The sequence below is a fragment of the Gadus macrocephalus genome, chromosome 14, assembly GCF_031168955.1.
Source record: "Gadus macrocephalus chromosome 14, ASM3116895v1".
In the NCBI taxonomy this organism is placed as follows: Eukaryota; Metazoa; Chordata; class Actinopteri; order Gadiformes; family Gadidae; genus Gadus; species Gadus macrocephalus.
The window spans coordinates 25062870-25078275 of record NC_082395.1 but is presented as its reverse complement, the minus strand read 5'-3'; the positions used below and the strand labels follow the sequence as shown (position 1 = coordinate 25078275).

Sequence of the window (15406 nt, the reverse complement as noted above, 5' to 3'; positions counted from 1 at the left end):
AGCAGCAATTTAGAAAGCGGCGTTGCAGCAGGCCTTTTAAATTAAAATCTGTTGCAGTGATTGTCAGCCTAATAATCCGTGGGTTTGGATTGAACTGTTGTCAATCAGTGCGGTTTGAATAAAGTAATTTCCTATCAAGTCACCTGCCCTGGCCAAGTCACACTGGGATTTAGTAATTGCATGAAGTTCTCTCACTGAAGACTGCTCTTTTGTACCGTGAGTTTGAAGAATATTACCTCTACGTGCTTTTGGAGCATTGAAGCTAACAAAGACGTTAGGGCAGTGCTGAGTTTGCTGAGGAATCTTTGGAAACGGGCCTTTGATGGGAGATCCAAATCGGAGTGTCCTCTGAGCCTCCAGTATGATGTAAGGTCAGGTCTCATGCTTAATGCAGAATCTGTCTCCACAGTCCTCTGGAAGGCCTTTCTCTGCCCTCCAACAGGCAGCGCCATGTGCTATCACATATTCTATACATATATATAAATAGGACAGTGGCACAGCTGCAGGAAGTTCACTTCTGTATGTTTTCTGATGTTTCATTTTCTAAAGATACATTCCTCTGGCCTCACTGGACCAGCAGCAGATCCACACACAGTGGGTTAGGGTTATGGGGTTAACTAACCTGTTATGGACCTGAAGCCTAACCTGTTCTTTACTAACTATGACTGTCCCCCCCCCTCAGGAGGATCGATGACGACATGGGGCGGACCCACGAGCTGGAGCACTCAGCCATCAAATGCATGAGAGGCGTCCTGTACTGCTACATGAGGCAGGCTGACAAGGTGAGGTCACGGCCCTGCTGTTAACTTACAGCCCCTGGTCGCGTGCACATACACACGCACACGCACACGCATACTCTGCAGGTGACATCCTGCGTCGTGATCAAAGACGCGCCCCCGGCCCGGTCTTAACGAGGGCCTAACGAGCCTCAACACTGATTGCAGCTGATTTGCCTTTCAGATTCCTCTCCCTGACTGTAGTGTGTGAGGTGAGAACGGTTCTCTCCCTGAGGAGGGCGGAGAGAACTGTCTCTCTAACACCTGGTCTGTCTACTGTCTCTCTAACACCTGGTCTCTCTACTGTCTCTCTAACACCTGGTCTGTCTACACTCTCTCTAACACCTGGTTTGTATACTGTCTCTCTAACACCTGGTCTCTCTACTGTCTCTCTAACACCTGGTCTCTCTACTGTCTCTCTAACACCTGGTCTGTCTACACTCTCTCTAACACCTGGTCTCTATACTGTCTCTCGTAACACCAGGGGCCCTATCTTGCATCCGACGCATGTGTCGTTGCTAGTTTGCAACTGCCGCAGAGCGTTCTTTTCCCTCCACCGCCACGCGTCGGTAAATTAGGGAATGATCTTGCGCCAAGGGGCGGTTTGGCGAAAGGAGGAGGCGTGTTCTGGCGCAAACGTTCCCTGGTGCTATTTTGCAGTTTCAGAAAACAATTCCGCCACAAACCAGGGAATACCAGGTTTAAAGTCAGTGACGCGTTGTTCAGATACTGTTTTAAGGGCGCATGCATAATGTTGCTTGTGCACCTCGCGCATCCACTTTGCTCATCTACCTAACCACACATTCTTGGTAAATTATTTGGGAAAGAACAGCTGATACAGTTGTAATAAGTTGTACTTTTAAATCAATGCATCTGCAAACACCGTACAGCAAACACATATTTTCTTGACACAGACATCGTGTACAAGCTCATAACTTTTAGGATTGATGAGTATTTGATCGTGAGAAAACATTGTTTTACCGTGAGTGAGTGTTAAAAAGAATGAATGAATGCGGACATGCGTGTGTGTATGTGTAAAATAATTAATGAATGCGGGCGCGTGTGTGTGTTTAAACACATGCAAACTAAACATGCAACACATAATACAGTCCATGGCAATGTATATTAACGGGGGGACACATGCATATTAGGAACACAAGTCGATGACGATAATGCATACAATACTGGTAAGAAACAATGTTTGTTAATGTATTGCGTATATCATTTAATAGAACCACAGTTGCCGCATATCATATTTGTGTTAAGTTTTCCTTGCTGAAATTTATTTGCGGACTCAGTATTTCTGAAGTTGTGGAAGGAAACGCTATTCCATGTGTGAATTAGGCCATATTATTTGGCCATAAACTGAGCCATTTGAAGTTTGAAATTCATGTTGTCAACACCTGGTCTGTCTACTGTCTCTCTGACACATGGTTTGTCTACTCTCCCTCAGACACCTGGTCTCTCTACTGTCCCATAGACACCTGGTCTCTCTACTGTCCCTCTGACACCTGGTCTCTCTACTGTCCCTCTTACACCTGGTCTGGCTACTGTCTCTCTAATACCTGGTCTCTCTACTGTCTCTCTAATACCTGGTCTCTCTACTGGCACTCTAGCACCAGGACTTTCTACTGTCTCTCTAACACCTGGTCTCTACTGTCTCTCTGACACCTGGTATCTCTACTGTCTCTCTAACACCTGGTCTCTACTGTCTCTTTTACACCTGGTCTCTCTACTGTCTCTCTAACACCTGGTCTCTACTGTCTCTCTAACACCTGGTCTCTCTACTGTCTCTCTAACACCTGGTCTCTACTGTCTCTCTGACACCTGGTATCTCTACTGTCTCTCTAACACCTGGTCTCTACTGTCTCTTTGACACCTTGTCTCTCTACTGTTTCTCTAACACCTGGTCTCTCTACTGTCTCTCTAACACCTGGTCTCTACTGTCTCTCTAACACCTGGTATCTCTACTGTCTCTCTGACACCTGGTCTCTCTACTGTCTCTCTGACACCTTGTCTCTACTGTCTCTTTGACAGCCCAGTGCTTATTGGTCCATGACCTTGACAGCGAATTGAAGCGATGGTTTGATTATGAGTCGGCTTTCACACAGATAATTAGCCATGGTAATGGTGCCAGCCTCGCTGTCTGTCCTGCTTACAGAGAACAGCAGAAGTGTTATTGGACGCCTGACCCGTGCGTAAATAGAAGAAGGTGAAACACATACAATGTTCATAGTCATCTTTTGTGTTTGACAAAAGCAGGCTTAGTTTAGCACAGTATTAAATAATGATTGAGAGGAATGTTGTTCAAATATGGACTTCAAAGAATTAGCTTCCATAGTAAAGCTTTGGTGAACAGTTGATAACCATATCCCCCTTACTCAGTTTGTATTGTGGACTCCTAACCCAAATGAACATGGTAACCATTCTTTAGTCCAAATGAAAAAAAAACATTTTGATTTGATTGATGAAAGTGAAATAAAACACCTTTGATTTGAACTTAGTCAAAATGTTCATTCCATCTCTTTGGGGTTATTTTTTAACAGCCTTAGTGAATTGAGACACAAGAAGCCTCCTGTCACTCATCTGGAGGGCGGGGCTTCTTCAGAGTTCAAACCTCACCTCTTTATCGACACAAATCCATGTTTAGTTTCCAGTCAGAAATACCAAAGCTGTGTCTTGTGAGGGGATGTTGGCATGTTTGTATTTACTGTACTGCAGTATTACTGTACTGCAGTAAAGAATAACTACAGTACAGATCCTGCTTAGAGTTCTAATCTGTGAATATCAGAGCTGGAGGGAAACCAAGCAGAGAGGACTTCGGTTGAACACTACAGCCATACATATTGTTAGTCTCTCTCTCTCTCTCTCTCTCTCTCTCTCTCTCTCTCTCTCTCTCTCTCTCTCTCTCTCTTATATACTGGCCCAAATATTGTTAGAGAAATCTGTTCTATTTCTGGAATAACAAGGTTCTCATAATGGGAGCATAACAAAGGGGGGGAGGGTGAACAGATGCACACCTCTCTGCCTCTCTGAAGTCTCAGCGTGTTGCAGAGGGGGGGTGGGGTGATAATGGAGGAGCGGGGGGGGGAGGGGGGGGGAGAGTAGAGGAAGTGATAAGATCGGCGCAAAATTGGGACGAGGGACCAATTATTTGTAATTCCTGTGCAGCAGAAGCAGCAGGGAGAGTCGAGAGGTGCAGCCGCTGCCTGCTGCTCCGACAGCAGCAGGAGAAACACGCGCTGGAGTGGCTGATCTATCGCAGGAGTAGTGAAGCGCAACCTGCATTACCTGCAGGAAGGCCCACCGCCGCACGGCCTGGGGACCGGTCTCTGTGGACCGGTCTGTGTGGACCGGTCTGAGTGGACCGGTCTCTGTGGACCGGTCTATGTGGACCCCCGTCTCTGTTGACCGGTCTCTGTGGACCGGTATGTGTGGACCGGTCTGTGTGGACCGGTCTGTGTAGACCCCCGTCTCTGTGGACCGGTCTGAGTGTACCGGTCTGAGTGTACCGGTCTGAGTGTACCGGTCTGAGTGTACCGGTCTGAGTGGACCACTCTGTGTAGACCCCTGTCACTGTGGACCGGTCCACTCAGACCGGTCCACAGAGACCGGTACACTCAGACCGGTCCACAGAGACGGGGGTCCCCTCAGACCGGTCTGTGGGGACCCGTTTTTTGTCTTCTAATTCTTATCTAGGGTTTAGATTTTGAATCGTCTCCGTTTTCTCCCCCATCTCCTCCTGGTGTCTCCTGTCCTCCCCCTGTCCTGGTGTCTCCTGTCCTCCCCGTGTCCTGGTGTCTCCTGGTGTCTCCTGGTGTCTCCTGTCCTCCCCGTGTCCTGGTGTCTCCTGTCCTCCCCGTTTCCTGGTGTCTCCTGTCCTCCCCGTGTCCTGGTGTCTCTTGTCCTCCCCGTGTCCTGGTGTCTCCTGGTGTCTCCTGTCCTCCCCGTGTCCTGGTGTCTCCTCTGTCTCCTGTCCTCCCCGTGTCCTGGTGTCTCCTCTGTCTCTTGTCCTCCTCGTGTCCTGGTGTCTCCTGTTCTCCCCGTGTCCTGGTGTCTCCTGGTGTCTCCTCTGTCTCCTGTTCTCCCCGTGTCCTGGTGTCTCCTGGTGTCTCCTGGTGTCTCCTCTGTCTCCTGTTCTCCCCGTGTCCTGGTGTCTCCTGTCCTCCCCGTGTCCTGGTGTGTCCTCTGTCTCCTGTCCTCCCCGTGTCCTGGTGTCTCCTCTGTCTCCTGTCCTCCCCGTGTCCTGGTGTCTCCTGGTGTCTCCTGTCCTCCCCGTGTCCTGGTGTCTCCTGGTGTGTCCTGTCCTCCCCGTGTCCTGGTGTCTCCTCTGTCTCCTGTCCTCCCCGTGTCCTGGTGTCTCCTGTCCTCCCCGTGTCCTGGTGTCTCCTCTGTCTCCTGTCCTCCCCCTGTCCTGGTGTCTCCTGTCCTCCCCCTGTCCTGGTGTCTCCTCTGTCTCCTGTCCTCCCCGTGTCCTGGTGTCTCCTGGTGTCTCCTCTGTCTCCTGTCCTCCCCGTGTCCTGGTGTCTCCTCTGTCTCCTGTCCTCCCCGTGTCCTGGTGTCTCCTCTGTCTCCTGTCCTCCCCGTGTCCTGGTGTCTCCTCTGGCCGTCAGGTGGAGCAGTTCAAGCAGGACCCCAGCCCCTCCAAGTGTCTGCACTCCGTGTTCCATGTGGACACCGGGGACGAGATGCTCTCCTGCAGCGACTACAGCCACTTACAGGTGAGCATTCATCATGAACCACGAGTTAACCCTGACCCTGACCCTAACCATGACCCTAACCCTAAACCTAAGGCTAGCCCGAACCCTGACCCTAACCATAACCATGATCCTAACCATGACCCTAACCCTAACCCTAACCCGGACCCTAACCCTAAACCTAAGGCTAGCCCTAACCCTGACCCTGACCCTAACCCTAGCCATGACCCTAACCCTGACCCTAACCCTAACCATGACTCTAACCCTAACCCTCCTCACTATGGAGCAGATGAATGTTCATTTCAACAGAATGTTCATTTCACCATATAACAGATGTACAGCATAAGTAGACGATATCTATCTATATTTATATATAAGTAAAACCTAACACCTACCACCACTATGAGGACAGAATGCTGACCCTTTGACATACGAAGACATTAACCATGTGTCACGTGATACGTCGCAATAAAGTTATATTAAAAACATCACTCTCGCTCTCTCTCTCTCTCACACTAGATTGATGCCGTATCTCTGTTCTTGCTCTACCTGGTGGAGATGATCTGCTCCGGGCTCCAGATCATTTACAACACTGATGAGGTTCCATTCTCTGCATGACTCTAGTGAAACATGATGTAAACCGTACTATAGCTTTGTATTTAAAGGAGGAAGATGCTGCTGGTTTACACACAGGCTCTAATGCTCTGGTGAAATGAGTTCCATTAGCATTGTTCCCCCCCAACTTGTTTACGAGCTTGGCTGTGTCATTTTAATACGAGGTCAGGGTGAAACATTATACCGCTAACACATTATGGCATGCATCATTTTCCTCACAGAAAACCCTAATAACAGGTTTTGTTGTGTTTTTCCTGTGCATCGCTGCCAACGGCATACAGATGAGCACTGACACTTTAAATCATACTAATAGCGGTCATCATCTGCATGTTGAAACCGTTGCGTAACTGTAACTGCAACGGCTCTTCAAACCAACAGAGAGACGCCTTGTTTTGTTCACAGACATCAGCACAAACATGCTCATTAAGAGGCCTGTAATATGAACCATTACAACGGAACCACTTCATTCATCTTTGTTTCAGCATTCTGAATATTTGAGCTTCCTGCAGTGTCTGTCTGTCTGTCTTGGTGTCCTTTAACACATCTCTTATTAAGACTGGGGCTGTAAACATTGAATAATCATCATCTTAATGTATCCATTACACTGCAAGTTGTGGGGATATTCTAATTAAATGCAATGCCACTCTAGATGTCCAGCTCTACATGTACAGTCAGCTCACCATTTCACCATCTGCCCTCTAGATGTACAGTCAGCTCACCCTTTCAAAAGCACACCTGAAATTCGCTGCCTTCAATTAACCCAGTAAATTATACCAGTGAGGTATTAGACAAGATCATGATGGAATTATGCAATCAAATAAAATGTATATGTTTGTCTAAACGGTATAAATCTGGTTAATAGCTAATAATATTGAGTTATTTCAGATGATTCTCAATATAAATATGGAATATGGCTTGTTGTAAAGCCTCAATGAATAGCACGACTGATTTGATTCCATGCTAATCCATCTTTGAGCGGGCAGTTGTTATGCAACATGACAAAACCTCTCTTCCTGACGATGTTCACGCTCCACTCATCTCTAAACACCTTTTCTATTTTGGGATGAATGAAGAGTTGAAATCAAGCGCTATCTTGAAGTGCTGCTGATTACAATGAATTAGTCTGAGGGTGAGGAGGAGGGGGGGGGGGGTGTGAGGAGGAGTGTGTTATCGGCGTCGGACACGACAACGTTCACCCTTGATTCACCTCACGAGATATTGACCAATTAAAATAAATAGATTTCTCATTGTTTGTGAGCGATTTAAGACTTTCACTATCCCTGCATATCATGGTGAGAGTTCTAGTTACTGTAAGACGAGCAGCAGGCCCAATCCTTACAAAATATGATTTATATGCATGTACATATGTATATTCTTGTAGACAAGAATAGGTGCGCAGTGGCAAATGATAAAAACCTAATTAGCCTCGGTAAGCAGCTCCCTCGTTAATCACTGAACAAATTAAGCTCACCCAGAACAGAGCTGGATCCCAACCCCCCCTCTCTCTCTGTCTCCGTCTCTCTCTCTCTGTCTCTCTCTGTCTCTCTGTATCTCTCTCCTTACTGCTTTATGTCTTCTTGATGCTTCACCTTCTGTATCCGACCTATTTAAGTTGAAACCCCCCCTTACCAGTCCCCCCTTACTGTCATTTTGAATTAAGGACTTCCTCCTTCCCGTCTCTTTAGAGACACGACTGCCCTCATTCCTCCTTATACCTCCAAGTTATGAGATAACATCTCTAACTTATGAGATCATATTAAGTTATGAGACAATATCCCCGAGTTATGAGATAAGATCTCTAACTTATGATATCATATTAAGTTATGAGATAAGATCTCTATAAGTTATGAATTAATATATACAATTTATGAAATAGTATATGGAATTTTATATATATAACTTATGTGATAAAATCTATTAGTTATGAGATATCTATACTTATAGATATAGAATATCAGTTTGTTTCTCATCGAAGGAATGAGCTATCTGTAAACAGAGTACTATATACTACAGAGTATAGTATATACTAGACTAGAGTATGTAGTGTAAACAGTTTACATACTACAGTGTATACAAGAGTATGTACAGTAAACAGAGTATATACTACAGTGTTTACTAGAGTATACTGTAAACAGTATATACTACAGTGTAGAGTACGTAGTGTAAACAGAGTATATACTACAGTGTATACTAGGGTACGTAGTGTAAACAGTACATAATACTGTGTATACTAGAGTACGTAGTGAAAACAGTATATACTACATTGTATACTAGAGTACGTAGTGTAAACAGAGTATATACTACAGTGTACTAGAGTATACTGTAAACAGTATATACTACAGTGTATATTAGAGTACGTAGTGTAAACAGAGTATATACTACAGTGTATAGAGTATGTACTGTAAACAGTATATACTACAGTGTATACTAGAGTATGTAGTGTAAACAGAGTTTATACAACGGGGGACCTAAATCCAGCGATCTGATTGGTTCCCAACTGTTGTATAATGAGCGTATACATAACTGCTATGACGCCCGATCATTTTGTGAAAGTATCACTCCGCGCCTTGAAGTGGAAAGTGTCAAAGAATACAACCGTATTTTTACTAGTGTGTGTGTGTGAAGTCATTTTGCCATAATTTTAACAGTTGTATAAAAGCAATAGCACAGTTCACTGAAGTCTAAAATCGGCGAGTGAACTGCTCCATAGGATAAATTGCCGGCGAACCGCTCTATCGGAGCCTTCTCTCGGAGGGACGCTAAAGTGTGTTGCATAGCGACCGTCGATGCATAGCGGCAGCCAGGAGGGACTACTTTTTGGTAGTCTTTAATAAAACGGCTACTTTGACTTTCTTGGTTTCTTTTTAAATGTAGTGTGTCTATGACTTTCGTTTCGCCATAACAGTAACCGTTGTATAAAAGCAATAGATCACTTCAGTCAGTGGCATGTGCTCATTATACCACTGTGAAGGGGGTCGCCGGCCCTCCGCTGCGCGTCGGGGCCGGACAACGCCCCAGTGGTATAATGAGCACATACCACAGCCTGGCGTGATCTATTGCTTAAATATACTACAGTGTATACTAGAGTACGTAGTGTAAACAGTATATACTGCTAGAGCATGTAGTGTAAACAGGTTATAGGCTCCAGACAGAGAGATGGTGAAACATGCTATTGATTGTATCCCCTGTGATCCGCTGGGCTGACAGTGTGTCAGCCTACGCCGCAGGGCTTAGCCTTAGAGCCGCAAACCCTCCCTAACCTCTCCTGTTCTTTGGAAGCAGAGGCTCCATCACTGTTCCCACTGGAAGTCAGCGGCCAGGCCATAATGATTGTGTTGCACGCTTGTGTCTATTGTGTTCTCTCCATCTCTATTTGTGTGTCTCTGAATCCATATATATGTGATGTTTTGCAGGCAGACATTCACCTGTGTGTGTCTGGTGTGTTTGTGTGTGTGTGTGTGTGTGTGTGTGTGTGTGTGTGTGTGTGTGTGTGTGTGTGTGTGTGTGTGTGTGTGTGTGTGTGTGTGTGTGTGTGTGTGTGTGTGTTCGTGCAGGTGTCTTTCATCCAGAACCTGGTGTTCTGCGTGGAGAGGGCGTACCGCATGCCGGACTACGGCATGTGGGAGAGAGGAAGCAAGTACAACAACGGAGGCACCGAGCTCCACTCCAGGTCTGTGTAAACACACACACACACACACACACACACACACACACACACACACACACACACACACACACACACACACACACACACACACTTCATCACTTCTCAGTGGTGGATCGGGTTCCCCTCGGGGGCTGGTGGCCCCCCTCTCTCACAGGGGTAGAAGTATGCCCCTGATCTGAGGCCCTGGTCCTACCCCTGACCCAGACCCTGGTCCCACCTCAGACCAGACCCAGACCCTGGTCCTGGTCCCACCTCAGACCACCCAGACCCGGGTCCTGGTCCCACCTCAGACCCAGGCCATGTCTCAGTGAGGTCCAGCATGTAGAGCCGTATGAATGTGCTCCGGGTCACCGGGCCTCAACCAGTGAACCTCCTGGAGCAGCAGGATGGGATGCAGCTGACACCTGTAAGCCTCCAGCCTCCCATCCTCCAATCAGAGGCTCTGCAGCTCTCACCTGTAAGCTTCCAGCCTCCCATCCTCCAATCAGAGGCTCTGCGTGATCCACAAGTTCCATCAACATTTTGAAGGTTCAAGCGAGAGTGTGTGTTATTGTATTCAGATCTTCTATCCAAGGTCAAACTTTCTCTCAACCTCTTCAGTTCTTGATAAAGATCCTTCAACATACCTCTGAGTGTTTAAGTCTGCTGGGGATGGCTGCCAAGAGACCTCCTGAAGAAAGATAACATAATGTTGTGTTGAGGGCTCCTGACAGTTGAGGAGACACTTTCTATCTCAAGAGAGTTTCAGTGAGTAAAGATCGGTGTCGCTTCCAATGCGGACCTAAACCTATCTGGGCCAGGAGTGGAAGGCCTCGTCTCCACACTGGCCTGCTCAGCTCTTTAATAACATGCTGTAAGGGGTTCACAGAGCACTTGGACACCAGGTTTGCTCTTCCGACAGAAAGTCCTTCTATTTTGAGTCCAACAAAACACAAGTCGGTTAAATGTAAATTATAACTCCGCTCAAAGCGGTCACAGGGTGCGTTCAAGGCGATCTCTGGCGGCGATCGCCCCCGTCACTCCGCTCCCGATCCTTCCTGGATTCCTCTTTTCACTACAACACAAAGCAGGCACATAAGTACAAACACTCCCTGATTGGCCTGAGTGCTGACACCTGCTCGCACTCAGGTCCAATCCCCCCACAGCCAATCCGGTGCGCTCCCAACCTGCCCATACTCCCCCTGCAGGCCAGACGTCGCACGTCCCCCCACACTCTGTTGTCTTCTTCCTGGTTCTGTGGGTCAGGGTTCTGTTCCTGGTTCTGTGGGTCAGGGTTCTGTTCCTGGTTCTGTGGGTCTGGGTTCCTCCTGGTTCTGTGGGTCGGGGTTCCTCCTGGTTCTGTGGGTCGGGGTTCTGTTCCTGGTTCTGTGGGTCGGGGTTCCTCCTGGTTCTGTGGGTCGGGGTTCCTCCTGGTTCTGTGGGTCGGGATTCTGTTCCTGGTTCTGTGGGTCGGGGTTCCTCCTGGTTCTGTTGGTCGGTGTTCCTCCTGGTTCTGTGGGTCGGGGTTCTGTTCCTGGTAGTGTGGGTCAGGATTCTGTTCCTGGTTCTGGTAAACATGAGTTTCTCTCTTGTCTCCTCCCAGTTCGGTGGGCCTGGCCAAGTCTGCCCTGGAGGCCATCAACGGATTCAACCTGTTTGGAAATCAGGTATCCCTCCCCCCGACTCTCTCTCTGCTCCTCTCTCCATCTCTCCTCTCTCCCTCTCTCCTGTCTCCCTCTCCACTCTCTCTCTGCTCCTCTCTCCCTCTCACCCTGTCTCCCGCTCCTCTCTCCCTCTCTCTCTCTGCTCCTCTCTCCCCTCTCTGCTCCTCTCTCCCTCTCCTCTCTCCCTCTCTCTCTCTCCCTCGCTCTCTCTGCTCCTCTCTCCCTCTCTATCTCACTCTCTCCCTCTCTCTCTCTATCTCACTCTCTCCCTCTCTCTCTCTGCTCCTGTCTGCCTCTCTCCATCTCTCCTCTCTGCTCCTCTCTCCCTCTCTCTCTCTCTCCTCTCTCCCTCTCTCCCTCTCTCTCTCTCTGCTCCTGTCTGCCTCTCTCCTCTCTCCCTCTCTCCACTCACCCTCTCTCTCTCTGCTCCGCTTTCTCTGTCCCTCAGCGGCGTGTCTGTTAGGGTTAGAGTCCATTAGCAGAACTATTGGTTTCGTTGGCTGCTGGACTCCATCAGAGCAGTACATTCATCATACCTCATAATGATGCCTCTTTCATTATATCCTTCTGTTGAGGTTCTCTTGGAGATTTGTTTGCAAGCTAAACCCCAAATACTAAGTAGATTGTGAGTGTGTATGTGTTTGTGTGTTGGTGTTTATGAGTAAAAGGTATGCCTCTATCAGGTTTGTTGTTAGTGACTGTCTGTCTATCAAACATAATTAGGGTTGGGGTTAGAGATAGGGTTGGGTTAGTGTTGGGTGCAGATAGGGTATGGGGTTAGGTAACGTGTGTTGGTTATAAAGAGATAGGGTTGGGTTAGTGTTGGGTGCAGATAGGGTATGGGGTTAGGGTTGGGTATGGCGTTAGGGTTAGGGTTGGGTATGGGGTTAGGGTTGGGGTTGGGTTTGGGGTTGGGGTTAGGGTTGGGGTTAAGGCTGGGGTTAGGGTTAGGGTTGGGGTTGGGGTTAGGCTTCCTCATGATGTGCTGGCCTGAGTTAAACATTTGTGTTCCATTTTCCTCAGTGAATGGTAAGAGAATAAGGGTTAGGGTTAAGATTAGCAGCGTTTGAAATTCTATTTTTATTTATATATTATGTTTGCGTCATTTTGTAATTAGTTTAACTTGCGGCTAAAATCCAGGCCAAGACAAAAGGCGAAATTGGATTTCAATACATTTTTCCCAAGAGGGAGAGAAAGGTAGAGAGCGGCTTGGTCAGGTTGTGAGTTCCTCTTGCTCAGCAAAACAGCAGCAGCAGCATTCCTCAGAGTGGCCATTAGAGCCAGTGCCACTCAAGTAACTTGTCAAATCCACTCACTTCCACACCGCACACTCCTCTGGAAGGCTCAATCCCTGCAGGAAGTAGAAGTCATGGATGAAATCTCTTTTTAAAGGGGAAAGGACTCGGGCAATATCATCTATAATGTATTCTGACTAGATAATAAGATGTACATAGTCTACATTAAGATGTTGCTATCTATAAATAGCTACATTACACTATCCTTCCATGGTTGAGAAGAGATGTTGGTGTTCTAAGCTGTAATGGACCACGGGTCATTTAGTCATCTCCGGTTCTCGTGAACTGGAAGGGTCCCTCTCCTCTCGCTGTTACTGCCCACGCCGTACTTCACACTCAGCTGTTTGCTTTCAGTGGGGGAGGCAGGGAGGGGGGAGGCAGGGAGGGGGGGAGGGGAGAGCTCTCTGTGGTCCTGCTGGGTGGATCTGCGGAGGTGGAGGAGGAGGGGAGGGAGCAGAGTAGCGGACTCTTTAGTCATTCAGCTGTGAAGTGTTTTTCTTCATTGGTGGTGGTTTTGTGTTTGTGTGTGTGCATGTATGTGCATGCGTGTGTGATAATGTGTGTGTGTGTGTGTGCGTGCATGTGTTTGGGAAAGGGGATATGGTACGTAGGCTGGTGTGTTTGTTGATGATGAAGTGAATGTTACATACTCTGTTCAACTTTGACCTTGGTGTGTGTGTCTGTGTCTGTGTCTGTTTGTGTGTGTTTGCGCAGGGCTGCTCCTGGTCGGTGATCTTCGTGGACCTGGATGCCCACAACAGGAACCGTCAGACCCTGTGCTCCCTGCTGCCCAGAGAGTCCCGCTCACACGTGAGTTCAGCTCCGTTCCTCTGTCCTGCTCTGTTCCTCTGTCCCGCTCCGTCCTGCTCCGTTCCTCTGTCCCCCTGTTCCTCTGTCCCGCTCCGTTCCTCTGTCCCCCTGTTCCTCTGTCCCGCTCCGTTTCTCTGTCCCCCTGTTCCTCTGTCCCTCTCCGTTCCTCTGTCCCACTCCGTTCCTCTGTCCCTCTTCGTTCCTCTGTCCTGCTCCGTTCCTCTGTTCTTCCGTTCCGTTTATCTGCGTTAATAGCTACCAGGGCAACACAGCAGAGATGATAGGATGCAGGCAGTGTTTTCTAGAGGCCGGTTAGGAGGCCGAACCAAGATAGCAACCCTGAACACTAGAGGGGAGTGTGTGACCCAACACTCAAATCTAACTGCGCCAACAGCACCCCCTGTGGTGGACCACGGGGTATTGCGCTGTAACGTGTGTTGGTTATAAATGAGAAACAGGATTTCTTGTGGTGAAATGAGTGGACTGAAAACAAAAGTGGAGGCAGGGTCGCTGTGTATGAGTGGCATGTTAACGTCAGATCCTGCCTGGCTTTCACTGTCGATATGCAGTCGCCAGACACAGGGGAAAATAAAAGGACTGGAGAACATGATCACACGTAATGAGAGACATGAGGAAACACACGGCTGCTCTTTAAGATAGCAGGAATCTAAAGCAGGAGGAGACGGGAAGAGGCGGAGAAGTGGCTCCACGGGAGGAACTTGATGGAGCCTGAAATAGGATGGGAGAGCTGGAGTCTGAGTGGGCGGAAACGCAGGGAGCAGATGAAGAGATCGTGGTGTGTGTGTGTGTGTGTGTGTGTGTCTGTGTGCGTGTGTGTGTGTGTGTGTGTGTGTGAGTGCGAGTGAGAAAGTGTCCCGTGGTTTATGCAAGTGAGACACTGAAGCAATTTATTATGCATGTGCCTCTTAAAGGGGTAGTTCGGAATTTTGGACATAGGGCCTGATTCCCAAGTGAGCTTTGGTATTCTTTATCACTGGAGACAGGTTTCAACCCATTTCATTCAGTCTTTCTAGTTGCAGAGTTCGCTCGTGCTAGGCTAGCGCACGTCAACGGGCAATGCTAGCCTGCTATTAAAAACAGTGTTACCCACTCCACAGTACACCCGAGGTAAATCAATTATAACGACAGACTATACATTTAAATGTCTGTTTATAGAATAATGTTAGAAATAAAACCAACCTTGCATTGCATTGCATTTTGAGGGAATTGCTGGGTCACAGCACCAGTGTTATATTCCTGGTAGTAGGCTACGGCAGCGGCGGACTGATACCTAGGTTACCGGCTCTAGTTTGTTTACCTGCCGCTGTCATTGCTACAAACGCAGAGTACAGTGAACGAAGGAATTCTATTAGCGTATTCAATTAACAAGATATGGCCACGTTTGGAGGACTTAGCGATGCATTTGCTTTTGAAGACGATTATGAGGAATTTGTTGTATCCAACCAACCGTACATGTACGAGCCGGTGTTTTGATGTCCAAGCCAGCAGCAACAAGCCACAGTTGAGTCCTTTCTGGATCTTGCACTGGAAATTGGTGGAAACTTTGTGGTGCCCATCTGTAGCGTATATTTCTACAATTTCTAAAAGCACACTGAACCACCATGTTGCCTTGTCGTTCAATTGCGCTTCTGTCCCACGCTTCTCTGTTTACGTTCTTCTGTCGTGATTCGGTTACAAAACTAACCGGCGCATAGTAAAATTCCGCTTCTGCTGAGAAAGTAGTCCCTCGATGATTCATGCGATGCAAGGTTAGTTTTATTTCTAACATTATTCTATCAACACAGACATTTAAATCTATAGTCTGGCGTTATAATTGATTTACCTCGGGTGTACTGTGGAGTGGGTAACACTGTTTTTAATAGCAGGCTAGCATTGCCCGTTG

General features: G+C 47.7%; 1 protein-coding gene across 4 annotated transcripts in view; it reads left to right on the top strand.

Moving 5' to 3' along the window:
• Window positions 1-15406, top strand: part of phkb (phosphorylase kinase, beta) — a 71987-nt gene that overhangs the window by 5964 nt on the left and 50617 nt on the right. For all 4 annotated transcript variants that reach the window (XM_060072260.1, XM_060072259.1, XM_060072261.1 and 1 more), the window contains 6 exons: window positions 683-782; window positions 5390-5497; window positions 5993-6073; window positions 9643-9758; window positions 11338-11401; window positions 13408-13503. In XM_060072260.1, coding sequence (XP_059928243.1) covers window positions 683-782; window positions 5390-5497; window positions 5993-6073; window positions 9643-9758; window positions 11338-11401; window positions 13408-13503 — 565 coding nt within the window. The remainder of the gene's footprint in view (window positions 1-682; window positions 783-5389; window positions 5498-5992; window positions 6074-9642; window positions 9759-11337; window positions 11402-13407; window positions 13504-15406) is intronic.